The 24,083-nt window shown below is 31.2% G+C and overlaps 2 protein-coding genes across 13 annotated transcripts in view; one reads left to right on the plus strand and one right to left on the minus strand.

The window, feature by feature from the left end:
* Positions 1–7,805, plus strand: part of LOC126740062 (uncharacterized) — a 313,797-nt gene extending 305,992 nt beyond the window's left edge. Inside the window, exons 17-25 of one of the 9 annotated variants that reach the window (XM_050445914.1) lie at positions 3,632–3,784; positions 3,965–4,304; positions 4,362–4,610; positions 4,667–4,813; positions 5,007–5,220; positions 5,322–5,438; positions 6,552–6,626; positions 6,903–7,142; positions 7,218–7,805. In XM_050445914.1, coding sequence (XP_050301871.1) covers positions 3,632–3,784; positions 3,965–4,304; positions 4,362–4,610; positions 4,667–4,813; positions 5,007–5,220; positions 5,322–5,438; positions 6,552–6,626; positions 6,903–7,142; positions 7,218–7,291 — 1,609 coding nt within the window. In that variant the 3' untranslated portion in view covers positions 7,292–7,805. Of the gene's footprint in view, positions 1–3,631; positions 3,785–3,964; positions 4,305–4,361; positions 4,611–4,666; positions 4,814–5,006; positions 5,221–5,321; positions 5,439–5,512; positions 5,903–6,551; positions 6,627–6,899; positions 7,143–7,217 lie in introns of those variants that run through there. The other 8 variants (XM_050445915.1, XM_050445913.1, XM_050445922.1 and 5 more) reach the window with 8 other exon arrangements.
* LOC126740063 (potassium/sodium hyperpolarization-activated cyclic nucleotide-gated channel 4-like) lies at positions 1,390–22,898 on the minus strand. Of its 4 annotated transcripts, none has more exons than XR_007661780.1 (11): positions 22,781–22,898; positions 22,295–22,478; positions 21,984–22,231; positions 21,507–21,741; positions 17,187–17,325; positions 16,271–16,453; positions 16,063–16,221; positions 15,696–15,885; positions 15,461–15,585; positions 11,537–11,642; positions 1,390–1,418 (listed from the first exon to the last, which is right to left on the minus strand). XR_007661780.1 is itself a non-coding variant. In XM_050445923.1 (10 exons), exons 2-10 carry the CDS (start codon positions 22,426–22,428, stop codon positions 15,190–15,192), a joined length of 1,584 nt encoding a protein of 527 aa, XP_050301880.1. In that variant the 5' UTR covers positions 22,429–22,478; positions 22,781–22,898; the 3' UTR covers positions 15,101–15,189. The 4 variants fall into 4 exon arrangements, 1 of the variants encoding a protein (XP_050301880.1); XR_007661779.1 differs by lacking the exon at positions 1,390–1,418 and adding an exon at positions 6,988–7,136; XR_007661781.1 differs by lacking the exon at positions 1,390–1,418 and adding an exon at positions 10,639–10,823.
* Between the last annotated feature and the right edge of the window lie 1,185 nt (positions 22,899–24,083).

Here is a 24,083-nt window from a genome sequence, read left to right on the forward strand (position 1 = left end):
TTGAACATTAGAATCAATAGATAAAAACAATTTTAAACCATGCGCGAATAATAAAAAGTCACAATTTTTTTCAAATAATCCTATATCATTAACAAAGATTGTAAAAAGCAACGGACCCACATGTGACCCCTGAGGAACGCCAGATGGCACAGAAAAGCTGCTAGATAAGAAGTTATTAAGCCGTATACATTGCGATCTATCCAGTAAATACTCCCTTAGCCGACAAATAACATTTGATCCAAAACCTAAAGCTTGGAGCTTTGCCAGTAGAAGCGCATGATTAACTCTGTCGAACGCCTTCGAAAAATCCGTATAAACAGCATCAACGTGTGAATCCTTACCAAAAGCATTAAATAGATAATCTTCAACATATTAAGTTAGTGGAACGACCTTTTTGAAAACCATGTTGATTGTTAATAATAAGGCTTTTGCATTGCCATGACAATTGCTTGGTTACAAATGCATTCAAAAGTTTAGGCAAGGTTGACTGTATACAAACTCCTCGATAATTACTGACATGACTAGTATTACCAGACTTAAATATCGGCGTAATATACGAATCCTTCTAAAAAGAAGGAAATACTCCCGACTTTAAAGACAGATATACAATAGCCCTTAACAGATATGAAACAAGCAGACTATTATTTAGTGCCTCCAGTTGTTCACCCACCGCTATGTATCATGTTAAATAGTTACCTCGTAGATGATGAAGAGGTCTCTGGTTTAATGTATTCTACAAGGATTTTAAGTCTGCCAGCTTTCACGAAATTGCAATGTTTTTAGGTTAGTTGGATTGGGATTTTCTACTTTTGGTTAAACCTCTTGTAACAATGCTAAATATTTTTTATGAAATTATCTTTATTGAAATCAATATATTTCTACCTCTAACAAAATGCTCGGCTTGAAAATTCCTAGTATGAGTTTCAATTAAGCTTGAAAAATATATTGTCGAAAAGAAAAAAATGCACAAAAAATACCGGTAGTTTTTTAGGCTAAGACAGCTATGCAAGGATCTGATACAGGAATGCTACACATATTAATATATTTACTACACTGAAGCAGCTATTGGCTCTAACATAAAGAAATGTTGATCATTTGTTAACTATAGATACTTAGACAAGACAAGTTGTGCAGGAGAGGAAATTGCTAACACGTTTGCTTACTATTTTTTTAGAGTATACTCACATCATAATAATAACGTATCTCAATTCATGAATTGTTCCAATCCGATACTTATATCACTCATCTTCACATAAAATATCAGATACATTTACTAAACTCTCATCCTTAAATATTAACAAGGGTCCTGGACCAGACAGTATGCCTATTTTATTTCTAAAAAAATGTAGCTTTAATATCTCCAGACTCTTGTACTACATCTTCAATTACTCTCTTCAAACTGGTGTGTTCTCGGACTACTGAAAAGAGAGTTAACTTATTTATAAGTCAGGCTACAATACCAGTGCTATCAACTATCCATCTTATCAGTGTACTCTATCACCCCATCGTGCAATTCTCAAAGCATTTGAAAACTTAGTATGTGACATCATCACCCCTTTTCTTAAAGCCCTAGTAATTAATGAGCATTTGGGCTTTATACCAAGCAAATCTACGGATCTGACCCTACTTACTACTACAGATGGACTTTTTGTTGGATGCCTTGGAAATGGGATATATAGACTGTTACACAAAAACACTGATTTCTCCAAGGCATTCGACAGGGTACCCCACAATATTGCCGCATATACTAAAAATGTTTCATATTGATAAATCTTTATTGTCCTGGTGCAAAAGCTACTTTTGTGATAATTAAAATTGGTACTGTTCTTTCTAAAACTATTCAGATTTCATTTGGAGTGCCTCAAGGCTCTCACCTCGGGCCATTTCTTTTTAATGCTTTACTACTTGCCTACTTTTGTTGTTTGCTGATGATAGCAAATCAACACCAAGTTTTAGTAAAGATTAGTTAAAACTTAAATTAATTAAATTAATTATTATTACTTAATCAGGCAGATTTTAAATTGTCTTACAAATCCATCCAGCAGATCTCACAAGAAATACAAGGTCTATAATTATCTTTTATAATTTAACCTTATTTTAATAATTATCAAGAGTTATTTAATAATCATTTAACTATATGTTTATATTTTCTGAAACTATTTTTTTTACACAGTTACATTTTTGAAGTTAATATTTTATTTAATGTAATATTTGTACTACAATTGGGCAAGGATCGCAAATAAGTAAACAAGTTATACGTTTTTTATATGATTTGAATTTATATATTCTTAAATAAAATCAATAACCCTAAAACCTCGGTAACTAAAAACATAAATTTATCTTTTAAAACATTTTAAATTCTTTGAAAAATTTTAACTCGAATAATATTTTGAGATCAAACGATCTGAATTTTTGCAGGATTTAATTTATTTAAAATATCATAACCATAATTAAAAACGCCACTACTGTAAAAACAGTAAACACTAACTATTAAACCTACCGAAGTTGTATGAATTTCACCGGGAATTAAAATATATATAAAAAAAAATATTATATTAAAAATATATATTATATTAAAAATCGAGATAAATTATGGAAAGATGTTTTAAAAAATCCTTTAAATCTGCAAACATTGAAACAACGATGAAAACATATTTTTAGCTACATAAAAATCTTCTTACTAAGCTGATCAAAAGAGCAAAATATAATTATTATAAGTATATGCTAAATAGAAACTCAAAAAAATTTAAAAAAAATATAGGAAAACGTTAGGGAGGCCACGTACGAAGCTATAAATAACTATTCAAAAATAAATTTAATAATTGACAATGATATAGAATTTTTATCAGAAGTCTCTGGAAATAAGTTGATTTTGCAAATAAAGTGGACATAACGGCATTCCTGCTTTTATCATCAAAGATAACTACAGATTTATTAAAGATAACTACAGACATTACAAGAACCTCTATAACATATCATGAATCTAGTTCCTACATAAATCGGGGATCTACACCAACATACTTAAACACTCTATTATAATTAAATATATATATTATACTACATTTAAAGCCGGTGATAAACAGAGAGTTGAAAATTTTTGACCAATTGCTATTTCTAGTACCCTAAATAAACTCTTAGAGAAATATATTAAAATTAGGCTAGAAAAACGTCTAGAAAATAATAAGCTGCTGTAAGATAATTAATTTGAGTGCAAAAGATGCAATTCAGCTTTTAACAAATAATAATAATCAACCTTAAGCTCTAGTCAATTTTGATGTGGGTATATTCTAATATTTTTACCACTATACTTGTTAATTTCTTATACACTCTGATATTCTTATTAACTATTAAAAGACACTTCTTTATTTTAAATAAACTTTTTACTTTTAAATTCATTTTGGATAATAATTTAAAGTCTCTCTAAAAGTATACCTAATCCCACATAAATATAAATAATCTTAAGTTAAAGGTGTTTTAATTATAATAAGATAACAAAATATTGTTTTCTACTTTTCCAAATGCATTTTTTTCAAACATGTTTTGGCTTAATAAGTTTATATTATCTAAGTAAATAAAAATAATATAGTAATAAATTATTTTTTTTTTTAATAATTTTTAAAACACTTTTTAGCCATGGCTGTGATGATATCGAAGAGGACCAATATTTAGAAGAGAGACGAAAAATTCCTCCAGTTACTGCCAATAATCATTTGTACTGCCATGATTCTACCTTAGACCTGCCTACAGATGCCTTATATAATAACATGGATGAAGAAACACAAAAGTACGAAAATAAGTTTGATTTCTTTCATAATATTGTTTATTTTAAACGCATAATCTAATAATATACGATGCAAGTTTATCTATTCCTGACGTCCATATCAGTTACTTAAGTTATCTATATATAAGAAATACAGTAACTTTGCTTTATTATTTAATATTCATGGATCTTTTTCTATTTTAGAAATTTAACCTACGCCATAAAAGAAATGATTGCAACCGAACGGAGCTATGTTCAATCCTTGGACTATATTATAACCAATTACATTCCGGAATTACAAAGAGAAGACATTCCACAAGCCCTGCGAGGTCAACGAAATACTGTGTTTGGAAATGTAGAAAAAATCTATGAATTCCATAGCCGCCATTTCCTTGGAGAGTTAGAAGAATGCGAAAATAACCCGCTACAAGTAGGACAGATTTTTTTGAAATATGGAAAGAGGTTCTATTTGTACGCTTTGTATAATAAAAATAAACCTAAGTCCGATTCTTTGATGTCAGAATATGGGACCATATTTTTTAAGGTAAGTTTTTTTAAGTTTTAAAGAAATAAATTGAGTGAAGTAATCCTTAATATTTAGAGTAAACAATTAGAACTAGAGGACAAAATGGATTTGGCTTCATATCTGCTTAAACCGGTTCAGAGGATGGGCAAATATGCTCTACTTCTGCAAGAAATGATGAAGTATTGTAGACAATCAAAGTTGCTTAGCTCAGCGGAAAGAACAGTTCCAGAAATTGATTATTTAAGACAAGCTGAAGAGATGGTCAGGTTTCAGTTAAGACATGGAAATGATCTTTTGGCTATGGATAGTATTAGAGAGTGCGATGTAAGCATAAGAAATTCAAAATTAGACTTATAAAAAGCTACTAAATATGTTTTTAGGTGAATCTTAAAGAACAGGGCCGATTGCTCAGACAAAATGAATTTTTAGTTTGGGAAGGAAAAAGTGGGCGAAAGTCTCTCAGACAGGTTTTTCTATTTGAGGAACTTATACTGTTTAGTAAGGCTAGGCGATTTCCAGACCGAAAGGTAAGAGTCACTGGTAATATACTTTGTTTAAATATAAGTATAGTTTATTTAAAGTAGGATGGTTACGACTCATTATTTATTAGCTCTTAATAATTTATCTAATATCAAAAAGTGAGATTGTTGTATTTCTATTTTATATTATAAAAATACGCGTTTTAAAATTGCATTTTATGAATTTTCTTATTATTTTTAGAATCTCGACCTTTATATATACAAAAACAGTATAAAAATGACCGATATAGGATTAACAGCTGGCATAGGAGAGTCTCCCACTAAGTTCGAAATTTGGTTTCGTAAGAGAAAGCCAAACGATACTTTTACCCTACAGTCGATGTCCGAGGAAGTTAAAAAAGCATGGACCGAGGAACTATCGCAATTGCTATGGAAACAAGCTATAAGGAATAGAGGTGAACATTTACTTTATATAATATGTGTATTTTAATAAATTATATATATACCTCAATAAAAGCAATTATTGTCATAAGTTATAATAAAAACATTCTTTCAGCTGTTAGAATGGCCGAAATGTCTTCAATGGGAATTGGCAATAAGCCATGTTTAGATATTAGGCCTAGTGCGGACCAAATTAGCGACAGGTCTATAAGTATAGCTCAACTAACCAAAAGTAAGTATTTTTCATTACCATCCCAGCTTTTTTATATTTCTTATTTAATATTAGTGAATAAATATATTTAACAGGGACTAGCTTGGGACACTTTAAGCATTTTGGTGGCTTCTTGTGTATATCAAAAGGGTTTGATCTGCTTGTAATTTTTTTGGTAAATAAATGAAAGCTTTTAGTCTTTTTTCCTAATAATTTTTTTAAAAGCATTTCTTAAACTGGTTTTGGGTCCTAATCATGTAACCCACACCTACTTCTACTACACTTTTTCTAGTATGATTCTTGTATGCAGTAAGTTAACTGATTAAAAAGCTTACGTTAGTCCTCCAATAAAAAATACTACAGTTGCATAAGGCCTACAATAAACTTATTATTTGGATATTCTTTTAATCTAATACAAATTTTTCTATTTGTCTTAATATTTTCAGCTTAATAAACATTTTAATTAAATTAGGCATAACTTAAATGGATCTGATCTACACTTCTTAATAAGAGTTTCTAATTAAACCGAATAGCAATTTATTTTTTAAATTATATTCATAATAATCTATTATACAGATTGTATAAATATTTAGAACACTGAAAACCAAATTACTACACTTAGTTATAAGTCATGATATTTCATATTACACTTGATTTCATATATTGCAATATTTATAAATACTACCGGTGCTGGCTTAAAAAGCCTAAATGTTTTAATTTTTTGAGCAATACAATCACTTACCTAGTTTTTTTTTGCATCATATTACTTGATTAAGTAAAATATATTCTTGGAAGTTTGGAAGAAAATATTGACTATAATTTAATAGACTATAATTAATAAGAGTTTTGTTAATCTTCAGTGGGAACAGAAATAAGGGCGAGGTTAAATTATGTTACTAGAATATGTTATCTCATCTTAAGTGCTAATTATTGCAATGACCTAAAAAAATTTATATTATAAAAAGGATCAGTACATTACATACACACATTACTATTTAATAAGGTTTTCGATACTAAACAGTTTTTATTGTTTGTTTAGTCTTTTTAATTATTTTGTAGTGTTTTATAATCAAAGCATGTTATTAGTATTATTTTCTTTTTTTTTATAAGTTTTTCTTGTATATATTTTTTTAGATTTTCATTCAGATTTCTGCACGATGACAAGAAAATGGCGCTTTAATACAATGCTTCTTTATAATACGTTGAAGAGTAAGTTTCATTTCACAAATCATAATGTAGTGTCTTAACAAGGGATTGTAACTTGGTTGTAAATTAACACTGTGTTATACTATAGTATTATGTTTATTAAAATAGGTAAACATAATAAGAATTAGTTATTAATCTTAAAAGAAAACCTTAAATTTTCTTATACAAAATTTTTTTAGCAATAATTTTAAAATCGTTGGTATTGTATGGTTTGTTAATTTTTTTTTATTTGGCATATCCCTGCATGAGTAAATCAGTTTTTTCCTACATCTTTAGCAGCTCCCAGATTTCGCAACTCCATTGCAGGTCCAGCACCCGAATCGTGTCGCACCATTAAGAGACCACACTCGGTCATTTCTGTATCCAGCATTTCGTCTGGTAGTACTAGTTCTGGCGGTTCAGGAGGTACATCCACTAACCATACTGGTTCTAGTACTGGACTTGATTCTAACTGTGACAGTCCTATTGGTAGAAGCAGGCCTTACCGCTCAACCACACTAAATAGTCAGTGTTCTGTAGGTAAGAATTTTTTTACTATTATTTAAGGCATAATATAAATGGAAACGATTGACACTTAATAAATTTTTTTTTCAGAGAGTGGCATTATAGCAGATATGTCCGGAATATCCGATGATTATTCAGAACAAACTCACTCAACTAAGTCATAAGTCATCGCATCCGCCATTTCATATATTTCTATATTTTTGGCTGTTTTAAGTCAACCTTCACCATGTGCCAGATTGTACCAACTAGCTTTAAGTAAAAATATCAAGTATATCCTTTCCTAATTAAGTGTTTAATGTTTTTTTGGTAAATATATAACTTTTTTCTATTTTTGCAAGTATCATATTGTATATTGTTTACTGTTACTTAGCCAAGCTTTTAATTTATTTTATTATATTGATAGCTATTTTGTTCATATTAGAGTCATAAAAGCATTGAAATTTTGTTTATTTTTTACTTTAATTATTTCGAAAAACGTATTTAATTTTCTATTTATAATAGTTGAAATTTTTTTTGTTTTTTTTAGAACTTTGTTACCATGGATAAAATTTAAGTGCATTTTGTGAATGTTCATTGTTTTTTAATTCTTTACAATAGATTTTAAAATTATAAATATTGGCTATATTTATATAACTATTAATTTATTATCTATATTTAAAATAAAATATATCTTAAATGGTATTTGGCTTATTCGGTTTTTATGTCACTATTTTTTATTTCAAATTTTCAATTAAACATTTTGTGATTTATCTATTGATAAGCAAAAGAAATTCCTTAATAATACAGTATATTTTCTTTATCTAAAAAACAGATTAGTCCCTCTTAATACCATTATATAATACTTTTATATAAAATTTACTATATAACCTATAGTTTACGTTTTTCCAATTTTTAGTATTATTATTTTACGTAGTTTTTTTACCAAAATTTTAAGTCTAGTAAGTAGGAGCTTAAATCATTTTGTATCATAAATTATTTTTCATACAAATTTTCTTTATTGCTTAATAATTTTTTGGATTACAGCTGCTAACTACACTTACAAATATATATAATTGTTTTATTTAGAATTCCATTTGTTATTAAAGCAATGACGTTAAATGCAATTTTATACACCAATGACTGTATTGATATAAATATGTACAAAAACTCAAATGTTGTTTTTATTTATCGAAAGTAGATAAATTTAATTTTTTGATCTTATTTTTTTTAAATACTATAAAGTCTTAAACTGTTTTGAAAGTAAAAACTTTATATCTAAGCCTAAAAACTCTATTAACAGATATCTTAGATTCTTTCATGCTGCAGATATACTCAATAGAATTTTTACCACGGCTAAAAAACATTAAATAACACTTCTTAACTTTCCGGAGCTCGCGCGTGGACTCTCACTCCGCAACTATTTTATTTTGTCGTTAATTTCGACAATCGACAACCCGCAGCGCTGTAATATTAAGTATCTTTCTATCCTGGGTTCTTCTACAGTCAGTGCTCACTTGTGCGTTGGTGTGTGCGTTTATTGCCAAATTATAGCCACTGCGGACTGTGAGTCCGAGCGCGAGCGTTCAATTTAAATATTTTTATGCGTTTTTTTTTGTTAAACTTGTTGTGCAATGGTGAGTGTTAGCTTTTATTAGCAAAATTTAAGATAGATTATTATTATTTGTACACTTTTATAGATGGCGTGCTCCTGGAGTCGAGAGGAGGCTCGTTTGCAAAAGCTCATGCAAGAATGTTTGGAAGAAGATGATGAGGAGTCAAAGAGTGATTTTGAGGACCAAGAAGATGATAAAGAAGACAATTTAGAAAGGCAGGATTTGGATAGTGATACCGAACAAGAAACTTCGAAGACGGAAGCCACTGATGAAGTCGCTAGGGGAAATTACCCTGTGTTTATTGGCAAAGATGAAACTGAGTGTGCCAAACATATGACGAAAAGAAATGTGAAAACTAGGGCGGAGAACTTGATAAAGCATCTTCCAGGGGTAAAAAGTCCTGCGAAACACTTAAAAAGAGAAATTGACATTTGGAAGCTTTTTTTTACAGACGAAGTACTGAATTTGATAGTCGAAAATACAAAAAGACATATTGCCATGAGTAGAGGCAATTACCAACGTGAAAGGGATGCAAAAGACACGGACATATTAGAAATACTAGCACTAATTGGATTGCTTTATTTATCTGGGGTATTGAAATCTAATCGACTTAATATTGAGGAAATATGGACACAGAATGGTACTGGCGTCGAGCTTTTTCAACTAACGATGTCCCAATGTCGATTTCGATTTCTGCTAGATCATTTACGTTTTGATGATTTGGCAACTAGAGAAGAACGAAAACAGACTGACAAGCTGGCCGCCATCCGGACAGTGTTTGATACAGTTGTTGGTAACTTTCATTCAGCCTATACACCTTTTGAATTGTTAGCCAATAGACGAGAAGCTAGAAGCAATTCCGGGGCGTTGCAACTTTAGGCAGTATATACCTAGCAAACCCAATAAATATGGGCTAAAAATATTTGTTATAGTAGACGCCAAGACTTTCTACACCTGCAACATGGAGGTTTACGTAGGAAAGTAGCCTGAGGGTCAATTCCAAACGAGTAATTCTCCCACTGCAGTGGTGCAGAGATTGTGCCAATCAATAAAAGGAACCTGTCGTAATATTACAGTTGACAACTGGTTTACCAGTATGGAGCTACTCAATTCCCTTCAGTCCGATTTCAAGCTAACTTTATTAGGTACAGTTAGAAGAAACAAAAGGGAATTGCCACCTGAATTTTCGAATCCTATAGGTCGTCCACTTTTATCATCCATGTTCGCCTTTCGTCATAACTGTACTTTAGTATCATATAAAAAAGAAAAAAAACGTGCTGCTTTTATCAAGTATGCATTTTGACGATAAAATAGATGCTTCTACTGAAAAACTAGATATGATATTGGACTACAACTCATCTAAACGAGGTGTTGACTGTGTGGACAAGCTATGTGCGTCTTATAACTGTGCACGTAATACAAGAAGATGGCCCATGGTTGTGTTCTATTCGTTACTCAATGTATCGGGAATAAACTCTTTTGTTGTTCATTCAATAAATAATAATGAAAGTATACGACGAAGAAAGTTTTTGCGATCTGTGTCATTTCAATTAGTGGAGGGCTATATTCGCCGTCGAATGACGCAAACTATTCCTAAGGCTACGCAGTTGAGAATAAAAGAACTTTTCGGACTGGAAACACCTACACCTGAGCCCCTACCAGCAGGACAACGTGGACGTTGCTCATACTGCGATAGAAAAAAAATAGACCTCGTTTTTTTTGTGTTGAATGCCACAAATGTGTTTGTTTAGCGCATTCACTTGTTATTTGTCATGAATGCCGCTCAGAATGGAACAAATTTGTATTTTTAATTTCTAGAAAGTTTTTATGTGTTGTTAAATGTTTATTTGAATTTTTTTGTAGCAATAAGTTTTGTTAAAATGCCAAAATCAATGTATTCGATGAATAAAATCTTTAAATAAATAAAAATTAACTTTTATTGCCAATAATTTTTAGAAATATGCACATTTGAAGGCTGCGGACTCCAAAATACTTAGCGCGAGCTCCGGAAGGTTAAGGTTTCGTTTCATAATTATTTGATATTACCATTAATCCAGGTGGTCCAATTACGACTGTAATATACAACTTGAGATAACTTGAAAACCTAAGGAAAATTTATATGAAAAAAACAAGATGAGATATCAATAACATAAAATTTAAAGCTGATCTTGTATACCAATAGTCTCCAACTTGCTAATTAAGATTGCATGGTAATATCGATCAATTGCTTTAGAGAAATCTGTATAAAGGCGTGTACGTGGCAACCTTCTTTCAATGGTTTTAGTTGGAAATCAGTAAAGGTAAGTGAGTTAAGTTCAGTTGATCGTTGTGGAAAAAATTTTAATTGTTAGTCAATAAACCAGACCTTAAGAGTGGTTTACAGAAAATCAGCAACTCGGCTTTCGAACACTTTGGGAATAGAACTTATAATGGATCTATAATTGGTTATCTGCGACCTGTCCCCTAACTATAAGATAGGTCTAATAAATTCTATTAATTATTGAAGATTTTTAAAGTCGTGAAAAGATTCGACTATTATTAAGAAACATATTGTAAATTATAAAAAGTGTCCGAGCAAGTATAAACGTATAATGTTTAATAAGAATAGATGGAATACCACCAGAACCACGTCCTTTATTTATGTCCAGGAATTTCTCATAAAACATGGATAGGGATTCAGCGGCAATAAAAGTTAAGGGTACCCTATAGAAAAGTTTTATTGGAGATGGGATATGAGTTTTCTAATTTCCAAAAAATATACGTCATTATCTCTGAATAAGGACTTTGTAACAATTACAAAATTTGGTTAACACTCACTTTTCAATAATCTACACTACAGCGTTACTCAAAGTGTGCTCCGCGAAACCTCCGGTAGAGCTCCTCCAGCAGTCATAATAAATGAATACATGTATTAAAGTGGACCCTATAAAAATAAAGTTACATAAGATAAAATTAAACAAGCAAAACGAAACGCCTACTTATAGGTGTTACTGGTACATATACGAAAATTTAATATAATTATGTATTATTATGTAAATGCCCGACTTATTACATCGAAATGTTACAGCGTTATGGTCGGGACACACATGCCCGCAACGAGTCCGCACCGTAGCACGGCCGTGTCTCGGCTGTGAATTGTCGTTCGTAATCATATGAAGTAGTCTTAACATGACCGCACCGTGCCCGTGCGCCGACTCCGCACCGAGTCCGCAACGAGCTAGAATAGTTTTGTTTTAAAAATCGATGGTGCGCTCCCGTAGTGATCATACGGCTGGAAATTAAAATGGAAATTGAGAAGCTATTAGTTTATAATAATTATTTTTAGCTATTTAGTTTTTAAATTTACATAAAAAAAGGTTACAAGGTTTAATTACCAATATTTTTACCACTAGATTCTACATTAGTTGTTTGGGATTTTCGTCTTAGAAAAAAAATTTTTACGGCGAAGAAACCAAATAACTAGTAAAAAACATGAATTTGACACGATCTAGATTTTATTTACTACATTTTAGCGAAAAAGATGCAACATCTAAAAAAACTGGCAAATATGATCCATAAATTAAATTATTTAAATTGCCAGGGCTGTATTTTCCTGCCAATCTACGCTGCCCTCTATAGAACTAAAGAAATCATTTAGTTGTTCTCGTATTGCGAATGCTGCATTTGTTGATCATTACCAAATTTTAAAATGAATTTAATGTACCAACCCAATTAAGTTTCGATCCAAACTGAATACTTTAAAGTGCGTCATGACCGTCCAATACGATGCGGGATGCGGCCGTGTGTCGGAGATGTGTGTTTTGGGAGATAACGCACCGAGACACGGCCGAGCTACGCTGCGGGCACGGTGCGGTCTCGGTACGGATATGTGTGCCCCGACCTTTACTCGTACGCCACCATTCGCCCCCGGACTATAATCAGCCGATTCACATCGGTTCGTTGCGCTGTTTGTCGTGCTCGTGCGTCGAGGCGTACTTCGGAGAAAATCGTCTGGCGCTCCGAGGCTTCTGAGGAATTCGAGATAATTCGATGGTTACTGGTATAATAATATAAAAGAGCATTGTTTGGCGCGGAGAATTTATTAATCGAGCAACGTACCACAAAATTTACTCACGCCGCGCTCAGTATTTTATATTCGCTTGTCTTGTTGTTGTTCGTAGTGGTTGTAAAATCTTGTATTTCGTGAGTCAGAGATACTATTTGTCATAAAATTAACCAAATCAAATTAGTGTTAAAGAAGAATGGAGCGATGGCTTAAAGGTGTTGCAAAAAATGTGGTTCGCTTAAATGATGCGTCAAATTCAAATCAAGGTGATATGACGACGTCAAGTTCTAGTTTTATGGTTTTAAGTTCAAGTAGTAAAACATCTAATGACACACTGAAGATGAAAAATCGAAAGTATGACGAATCATACATTAATCTCGGATTTGTTGATTCCAACGGCTCACCTCTTTGTACGCTACAAACTCCTTCCTAATAGTTCGATGGTACCTGCCAAGATGCGCCGACATTTAGAAACTGTACATCCCGACTTCAAAAACAAAAACTATGACGTATGCGACTCAGACTATGAATGAAAAGGCCACGGAAGCATCGTATTTAATTAGTTATCGCATTGCCCAAGCAGGAGAAGCGCACACTATCACTGAAAAGCTAATAAAACCATGTGTGGTAGACATAACAAAATGTATGCTCGACGAAAAATCTGTAAAGCCTCTTTCTACAGTGCCGCTTTCGAACGATACAGTTACGCGCCGAATTGAGGATATCGCAGCAAACATAAAACAACAACTGGTTTCACGGCTTCAAAATAACAAATTCGTTTTGCAAATAGATGAGTCGACTGATGTTGCTGGACTGGCCATCTTGCTAGTAATTGTGCGATATCCACATAAACATTCACTCGAAGAAGACTTGCTTATGTACTCATCGCTGCCTACTAACACAACCGGAGAAGAAATTTTTAACACGATTAACATATTTTTTGAAGAAAACCAACTCGATTGGAATGATTATATTGATATTTGTACCGATGAAGCCAAGGCAATGAGAGGTAGAACAGCAGGAGCAATATCACGAATAAAAATGAAAGCGGCAAATTGTAGTTCCAGCCACTGTCTCCTGCATAGACAATCACTCGCGGTTAAGAAAATGCCACCAAATCTAAAATTGGTTCTTGATGAGTCAGTAAAAATAATTAATTTTGTCAAGTCACGTCCACTACAATCCAAATTGTTCTCAATATTATGTAAAGATTATGGTAGTGATCATAAAACACTATTGCTCCATACTGAAGTGAGATGGTGTCTCGGGGTAAAATTTTGACAAGGCTTTTTGAACTAAGAACAGAATTAGAAGCTTTTCTTACAGCTGCTCCTTTTTATTTAATAGACCGTTTGTCCAATAAAAGCTGGTTATTTAGACTAGCATTTTTGGCAGACATGTTTGGAAAAACCTGTCACTACAAGGAAAACATACAACAGTTTTCAATGCTAACAACTGCCTTTAAAAGAAAATTAGATTTTTGGATTACTTGTTTTGGTAAGAGAGAAATCGAAAGCTTTTTATTGCTAAGTGAGTCCTTAGTCACCATAGTCTCAGTGATACAGAAATATTTCAAAATATAAATATTTGTTGAATTGGTGCAATATCTCAATGATCTGCAAGGGACTTTTTAATCTTATTTTCCTGAAGAAAAGAATACAAAACTAAAAATAAACTCATGGATTCAAAACCCTTTTTCATCTTAATTGGAGAAGCCTGAAAATATGTCAAATCAGGTCTATGAAACATTTCTGGAAATATCATCGGATACAAGCATGGAATCATTGTTCAAAACAATTGACTAAATGACGTTTGGTGCAGGGTTCGTGATGAATATCCACAACTTGCTACAGAAGCTTTAAATGTTCTTCTGCCGTTTCCAACAACGTATTTGTGTGAAACGGGATTTTCAGCATAAACAGCTACAAAAACAAAATACCGCAATAGACTGGATGCCAAACCAGACATAAGAATTCAACTTTTTTCTATCAAGCCTGACATTACCCAGTTGATGAGAAATAAAAACAATTACATGTCTCGCAGCATTAAATGAACATAGTGTTATCATTTACTTACTAACTTACTACTTACTGTATCTACCTTTTTTTGTATGATTATTAATAAACAATTCACATATAACTGCTTTTGCTTTTAGTTTAGAGTTTAGGGTTCCGTTAAATATGTAGTTTTTTAAAAAGGTTCCGTCACGAAAAAAGTTTGAGTAACACTGCCCTACAGTACTAAGTCTAGAAAACTGGTCATAGTCACTAAAGAAGCCATTTGTCCTAAAGAATACTGTAATTATTTTTAAAAAATACAATAAAAAAAACCATACATGCTTTTTAGTACATAATTTTATTATTTTCTTATAATAAAATTATGTATAATATAATTATAACTGTTCTAGGGTCAAAAAATATATTTCTTAATAAACAAAATCGCTTTTAAGAGTTCGATGGCTAGCTTCTAATATTTTTGTTGAAAGTTCAATCTCCATGTCACTAATAAGACGTGGTTTGCCTTTAAGAACTTCAAGAAATTTGTTTCTTTCGAGCTTACAGACTTCACATGGCGTTGCTGCTATGATATTTACTGCCTAAATACAAATTCTTTTCAACAAATTGTATGATAAAGTGTATTAGGTCCTATTTTATTATAAAAATTAATTTGTTTTTGAAATTAGAAACATAACTTACTCGAGACATTTTAAGAAGTAAAGCAGATACTCCAAAATGACATCCATCTTTTAAGTAGCAAATTTCTTCGTTAAATGGTGATGTTACCAAGACAGATCCTGATATAATAAAATACATTGTTGTACCTAAAAGTAGGTAGTATATTCGCAATTAAAAAAAAATTAAAGAGAAATAGTGAATAGGTTGGTTATTAAATCAGTTATTTGATTTATTCCATTAAGTATTTCATACTTACCTATACTTTTAGCTCTAAAGATAACATCATCTGTTAAGAAAATTTCGGTAGTCATAGAAGTTCTTAACTTTAATTTTAAATCAAAAGGGATGTTCCTAAATAGATCCACCTTTTCAAGAATGTTTTTTGTAGATGCCAATAATATTTCTTCTCTTAAAAAGTTTGATGTTGATTTTATCACAGCTGACTCCTAAAAAGTAAAGGGGTTAAGAAAATTGTTATTTTTTTTATTCAAATTATGCAATCCATTAATCTGCCAGACTTGTTTATTTCACTCCTAAAGATTTTCTCACAACACTAAACATAAATGAGTTGAATAAAAATAGCAAAGTGAAAGTCATATCCACGTATTATTAAAAAGATTCACCTTATAAAATGTTCCCTTATATTTAAACTTCAAATAAATATCAACTTTCTTTTTTATAACAGTGGGTATCCCTCTATATGAGACATAGGCCATAACAGAATCGAACACCCTAGCTTGTCTATTCTCAGCGCTAGAATATCTAAACCAGATGCTCATGACCTAAAATTATATTTTTTACTAATTTAGAAGTTTTTGCTGCAAATTTTACCTCAACTAATACGACTAAATGAAAACAAAATCCTCCAATAATAAATAAAACGGACAATAAAGGTCCGAAAGTGCGCCCGGCCTTTTCAATATACCATCCATGATTAACCATCATTATCACTTGCATTGTTGCATCAGCATGTTTCAAAAATGAGCCTACACTGAAGTTGCTGCTGCTATGAGGCTTGAAATAAAATTTAATATACAAGGTGTTTTATTAAGGGTGGTCAGGCAATAAATCTCAGCAATAAATAATTTTGAAGTTTTGGGGAAATAAATCGGAGAATAAGCGTATAAGTTCCTTACTCTTCTGGTCTATGGTTACGGAAAAAAAAGCATCTATAAGAAATATCTCCATAACAGCTAGAAAAATATAACGTTGATGATGTTACCCTAGTTAATAAAGAAATTCTATTGATAAAAGTATTTATAATCTTGGTTTGATTCAACAGGACTTAGTAGCTATTACGCATTATTTAAAATATATCCGATTTTTAATTCTTTTTCTACATTTTAAATAAATTTCCTAATTATACCAGAGAATAAAATCTTTTAGATACTTAGAGAGCATGGAAAATAAGAAATATGAAAATCATTTTTAAATAGTGGCCTCTAGTGGAATACCATGGAAATTAAAACGTAAACGTAGTTTAGACGTAATTTAAACAAGACTAAGTTTATTAAATATGTGTGCTAAGACAAAAAAAACCTATATAGGTATCATTTGTAATCAATGTTATCTTTTATATTTTTTTGATATAATAATTTGTTGTGACTTACACGGGTTTTCCCCAAAGCTCCTGCATTATTTATATCTCAGATGTCACCTCAATAACCTTAATAAAAAACTTCCCAAAATTAAAATGCTTATGTAACTATCTTATAATAAAAAGACTTTTAAAAAAGGTAAAACTAACCAAGCAAGTATATAACATATAAATAGCAAGCACATTTATAACTACCAAATTGAGGGTCAACTTCAAAAAATAAAATTTAAAATTTGAGAAGCCGAAGTATAAGCGGGCAATCGAAAGTACTTTTAGGCACCAAATATATCTAAAAAAGAAAATACAAAAATTAAATAGATACATACATTTTTTAAACATATTTAAATATAGAATTTCTCGGAAAGTAGGCATTGGAAATGTTTGTGAATTTGGCGTCGAGTAATGGTAAAAATCTATCTTCCAAAAGTGTTTTCAGATGTATTAAAGTCTGTGTATTAAAACATAAAGTTGTATAGTCTTACGCTTTTATTTAAACAAATATATTTAAGGTGCCAAAAGAAGAAATCTTCTTTTATACAAACTAAAGTCACAGCTTAACTGCGAAACTTCCGTAGTTAAGCTGTGTTAAAATAGAAGTAAAGTAGTTTAAAGAAGATTATTATTAATTATTATTATTAAAGAAGATTTTATAGAAGTAAAGTAATTTAAAATGAATCGGTTTAGAAAACAAAAAAAAACATATTTTATTTTTTCTTTTGAATGAATATTCCGGTTTTAAAGTGTGAATTAAAATAATCGATGCACAAAAATATATATTCTGACTTTTGACTCCTTTTAAATTAGGCACACCATGGTTTCGGAAGACTCCTTAACCTTCCACGCGTTTCCAGAGAGGTGGTGCGGTGTGTTCGCTTATGATACTGCGATAATTTCAAAATTACTGAGCACAGCTGAGATTTAAGGTGTGGCCAATATTAAAAATCAAAATCAAAAAACTATTCTTTCTCCAAAAAATACAAATCAATAACTTATAATACAGTTCTGATACTTTTAGTTTGGTACCTATATCATTTTAAAATTCTTACATTTTTTGTAATAGATCATCAAAAAAAAAAAAAAATACAAGCAATTTAGAAGTTAAAAAATAGAATATTTCAAGAATGCAGAGAAATTAGCAGGCAAACCCTTGCCAATGTTCGTAAGGAGTTTGAAAATAGGCTTTTTTATTGTCTTGCCAATATCGGCGCGCATTTTGAACATTTAATAAAATAAATTTGTTAAACTAATTAAATTTATTTTTCTACTCTACCGATTTACACTTTAATTGCTTCTTGGTCAATCAATTTTATTTTTTTTTACAACCATTGATAGTATAATGATAGATATAGTACCATTGATAGTATAATAATAGATTTCATTTTTTTTAATACCGTTAAATAGAGAATTTTACGCTCCTTACTATGATGTATCACACGATGGGGGTTCCCATTTGACATATTACCGTAAGGTTAGCTGGAGGTGAGGAGGTGATTGACAGAACTTTATTAAATGTATAATTAAACGTACCCCTGTATATCTAATTTGACGTGTTTTTTTTTAAGCAAGTTATTAGGGGTGGATCGTTTTGAAATGAAAGCACTGTTGTACTACTATGTGGTTTTTTACAGGTATTGGAAAAAGCCACTAACCATGGCAGAAATCTTAGAGAAATTGGAGAATGACTCTACGTCGGACATTCCTACAGGTATTACAATTTTTCCACCCGAAAATGCTAACGAAAACTACGATACCGATGAAGATTCTGGGGCTGAAGACGATGTAGTACCAAATAATTTACCCTGGAAGGTGAAGACGACTGAGACAGTGATGACGATCTACCACAGTCCACTTTTGTTGAAAGGCGACCTAAACACATCAAGACGTTTGACTATACTCTCAATAAAAATTTGGAGTCTACGTTTCTGCATTGGCAATCAGTTCAAACTGCACAAAGCAATCATTCCCCTGGAAATATTTTCAAGCTGTTCTTTGATGAGAACTTGGTAGGAGAAATTATCAATTTTACCAATATTTATGCACAGCAGAAAAACCGCCCCGATAACATTACTGCAGACGAGATGTACTGCTTCATAGGGATATACAACTGTTCCAAGGCGACATATGTATCGGCAAAATTGCAACGATACCCAAAATAAACTTATATTAGCCGCTATTTCTAGAGATAGATTTCAATTCATAATGAGTAATCTTCATTGCAGTGACAATACTTCCCTTAATAAAAAAGACAGGTACTCTAAACTGCGTCCCCTTTTCAAGAGCCTAAATAAAAAATTTTTTGATTATGCCCCAGTTGAAGAGAATCACAGCCTTGATGAGGCCATAATGCCGTATTTTGGGAGACATAGCGGTAAGCAATTTATTCGAAGCAAGCCTATAAGGTGGGGGTATAAATTTTGGGTAGGTACCCTACGACTTGGACACATTGCTTATTTTGATCCCTACCAAGGTGCGTCGACAACAATTCCGGACAAATATAAACACCTGGGTTTGGGTGCGTCTGTTGTTCTTCAATATGCAGATGTTTTACAGAAAATGCTTTACCAGCCCTTTCACATATTTTTTGACAATTTTTTCACATCTTTGTTACTTCTAAAGGAGCTAAAATTGAGAAACATCAAGGCAACTGGTACCAAAACCGTGAAAACCGGATCTTACAATCTCCATTAAGCAATGCGGCAGTTCTGAAGAAAAAGACACGAGGTACATTTGAATGAGGTGTTGCCGATAATGAAATCGCATTATGCAAATGGAATGGCAACAGCGTTGTTACTTTAGCCACCAATGAATGTTCAGTTTTGCCAGTAAATAAGGTCAAACGATTTTCACAGGTTGAAAAAAAGCATGTTTATATAGATCAGCCTTAACTGACCAAGGCATCCAACGAAAATATGGGAGGTGTAGACCGTAGTGACCAAAACATAAGCCAATATAGAGTTTCAGTACGAGGTAAAAAGTAGTATTTTCCGTTATTTTCCCACTGTGTAGACATGGCCTCACAAAACTCGTGGTAACTCGTGGACACAGCTGCTCGAAACGTACAGGAAAACAACTAAGAGAGGACCTTCGAAATTGCCAAAAACTGCATTCCAATTCTCACGTTACGATAGACTAGATCATTTAGTTACATATTACGAGAGTCAGCGGAAATGTGCTCTGTGCCACAAAAAAGCAAATTTTGTGTGCCAAAAATGTGAAGTTGGTCTTCACCCAAAAAACTGTTTTGTGGACTATCATACAAATTAGTTTTTAAGTTAAAGTTTTAAGTATTTTGTAAGATATATAAACATATTTTTAAGTCTTTACTTATTTTTGTAATAGGAGCCCTTTATCCAACCGTCCTTTTAAAAGGACCGCCGTTTTTTCCAAAACTGGAAATTGAAAAAAAAATCATGATTTTTTCTCGACTTATGGGTCCTTCTATTGACCGTTTTTAAGAAAAAAATATACAAATTCGAAAAAATATAGTTTCAGGGTCAAATGGGTTAAGGGAGCAGTTTCAACATTTTTAATAAAAGCAAAAAATAATATTAGCATTACACAAATCTTTAATTAAACCATATTTTCAAGTTCCACAAAAGTTTCATTCTAAAGTGGAATCAATTTACCATATAAGATTTAGTAGGGGAAGTTTTTTCTCCATAAATAAAAAAAGAAGAAGAAATTTGAAAAGAAGATATAGAAAAAACCTTAGAAAATTACTAAGAAAAGCAAAACATTTGGCTTATAGAGACGTATTATGAAAAACAGCATAATTTTTCCAAAGTTTCGCTAGGAAACTTAAATTGAGGTTTACTTAAATTAAATTATCATTCGCGATTTTACCAAACATAACCTATAGTTGCTACATGTCACATGATCAACCGTGGCATCGTCGCTACATATTATAGAAATTTGCATTTTTAATGCTAACGTCAAAACCGTCAGATTAATACTTGGCAACACCGTGCTCGAAAAACATAACAGTTGACAGTGACATACATACATTAAGGGAGTGGTTGTTATTAACTAATTTTTAAGTTAGATTTGTGACAGTTCAAATTAGCTGTTTTGTTGTTAATAACATGCAAATGAAACACGGTCGTTTGGATTGATTTTACTAAATAATATCTTAAGTTTGGCATGTTTTAATTTACATAATTAATTTTTTTTTAAGATAAATTAGGATTAGCATTTTATTTGCGGAGAAAACACTTCCCCTACTAAGTTTTCTATATTTTTTAGTAGTATTATTTTAACTTAAAACTGTTAATTAGTACTTACGAAATACAGGTGAGGGATTTTAGGTAAAGTGATTGTCGTCATACCGCACTGTTGTTGCTTCTTCTCACAACGTTAATAAAAATATTTTAAAATATAATTTTGCACTGATTTTTTAACGTTAAATTTATAAAAATTTCCAACGCCTACTTTTTGAGAAACGAACTGAAATGTGACATCTCTTACACCTACCTAAAATATCTAAGTAAAACCATAATTGGAGCCAAATGATGAACGGTCTTTTTAGATATCATTCCACGTACTTTTAACATCCTTAACACAAGCGGACCATACCCCAATATATCTAGTATTAAGTACGATTTTGCATAGCTTTTAGCAATTTGCTTTGGCTTCATAATAACCACGTTATCATTTACACTGTAGACTCCAGTGAAAAAATTAACAATAATAAAAAAAAATATTAAAACTGAAAAAGAAACTTATTATGTATAGTTGAATCATACCCTAATAACACCACTAAACGTGAGATATTCCTTACATCAGGATTATTTTATATGTTTGCTTGCTAACTACTAGTAGATTCTGTTAAAAATCTTGAGAAGCATTTAAAAATACTTAAAATGGCAAAGCTATTTAAAGAAAGGTAAGAAAATTCTTACCCTTGGTTTTCACTCTTACAGTAATCTAAAGAGATATATTACAACTTACTATTAATAGGAAGTAAAAAGTAGCTTAAATGTTTTAGATCTTTGTGAACAGCATACGAAATTGGTGCAGTTATATACTGAACGATGAATGAAAAGCACACCAAGAAGTTAAAATATAAAGAAAATATGCTCAATGGGTGAATAATTCCATAATGATCAATAAGATGCCGTTGCACCTCACTTTTCAGTCTACTTATGGAAGGAGCGTATACCCGTGTGTATGGATGGCTTTTACTGATCATTAACCATCTACAAATATGACGAAATTAATAAAACGTATATAGACTTACAGCAAAGAATAAATTAAACTACCTTTTTAATTTTCTTCTAAGTTCCACAAAAATGCCGGTCTCAATAAATTTTGCTAATAAATTCCATGGTTCACCAGGTAAGGTACAATGATGATTCTCTGTATCGTGTTTCTGGGTGTGAAATACATCAGGCATTGCTACTTATCCGTATTTACAGTGTCAAATTAACAACTGTTATATCAAACCTAAATTAGAAAACAATTATTATAATTGTCAATGCGATACATTTAAAATTATATATTAACTGAAATTTATGTAGTCTAAATATTTTGCTTTTGGTTATACTTCAAGAATGTAAAATAAGGTCTTCCATAAATGTTATAAAAGACTAATTAAGGTAATTGAGCAAGTTAATAATTAATGACTTCTATATTTTTTTAAATATTTAGCAATGGTACCCTCAAATTTATAAACTAAAACAAAAAAAATCTATGAATATAAAAGTACAAAAATTCATTTACCAATGAAAAAATATTATGTTTCTTACCTTTAAAATATTCTTATGAAAGAGCTTAACTTAACACACTATTAAATTGCGATAATTTAAAGCTAAATTTTCACAATAGGCATAAATATTATTTGACAGCTTCATTAAGATACCTAAGGGTTTTTGCAGGTTACAATGATTTCTATGCCATGTTCTCAGCACAGGTATTTTTTTATACAAAACATAGAATAGTAAGAAATTTAAACTGCTAGAAATGTACAGAGTATTTGCAAAATGCACGGCGAAATTCTAGATGTCGTTCCTTATTAAAACTAGACATGGGATGGGGAAAAAAGGAATTCTTTTAATTTCTTGGTAAATCTTCAATTAAGCAACTCTTATCAAAATAGGCTGATCATTTTAGCATTAAATATATTTTAAAAGTCGCGAAAGTAACATTTTGCAAATATTTTGATATCAGTGTTTGCAATCGAAAAATTTGTACAAACGACTCAAGAAATATTATATTCACAAATGTGGTTACGCGTTTTAATGTTGTTTTTTATTTAATGTTTGTCCTCATTAATTGATAAATGTCATTCGAAAGATTGGAACTAAAAACTGCAATACTGCCAGATTGTAAAGAATACTAATCATCAAAAAAATGCAGCTATATTTCACTTTTTACAGTAAAACGAAAAGCTTTAATTTTTCCGTTAAAAGTTTTCTGAAGAAAGCCTTATATAAGACGAAATGTTGGCATTGAAAGAAAAGAAGTTTGGAACAAAAATAAGATAAGACCAGAACATTTGATGTGTATGGCTTTTAAGGCCTATGCTTTTATAGAAAATGTCTGATCTTCATATAGAGAAATAGAAAAGAGTGAAGATGATAAATTAGACAAGTAGGTATTTACGTATAAGATGTTGAAAGATAAAAAAAGAAATTAGTATAAGATAAAATAGAAAAAGATAATATAAATACAAACTTTTACTCATCTGTAACCAAGTTAGTAACTATCAGAGATCTTTTAACAGTAGGCAATCAAAACAAATATAATTTTGGCAGTTAGATATCAAGTCATTATTTTTACATGTATATACATATTATGTACAATAACCATGATAAATGCATTTTGTCTGTTCAACAGTCAAGACATATAAATGTTATTTTGGGCAGAATTGAAATTATTGATGCCAAAAATACAAATTTATCAATAAACCTTAGATCAAATATCAAAATATGAAACGATTCTAACAATAAAGATAAAATAGATAAATCAGTAAGGGAATTTGTAGCATATGTTTTTGTGTCAAACATTTTAGTCGCTTTTAAGTAAGCCCAGATCAGTATCAGATGAAAT

This window comes from Anthonomus grandis, chromosome 9 (assembly GCF_022605725.1).
Source record: "Anthonomus grandis grandis chromosome 9, icAntGran1.3, whole genome shotgun sequence".
NCBI lineage: Eukaryota > Metazoa > Arthropoda > Insecta > Coleoptera > Curculionidae > Anthonomus > Anthonomus grandis.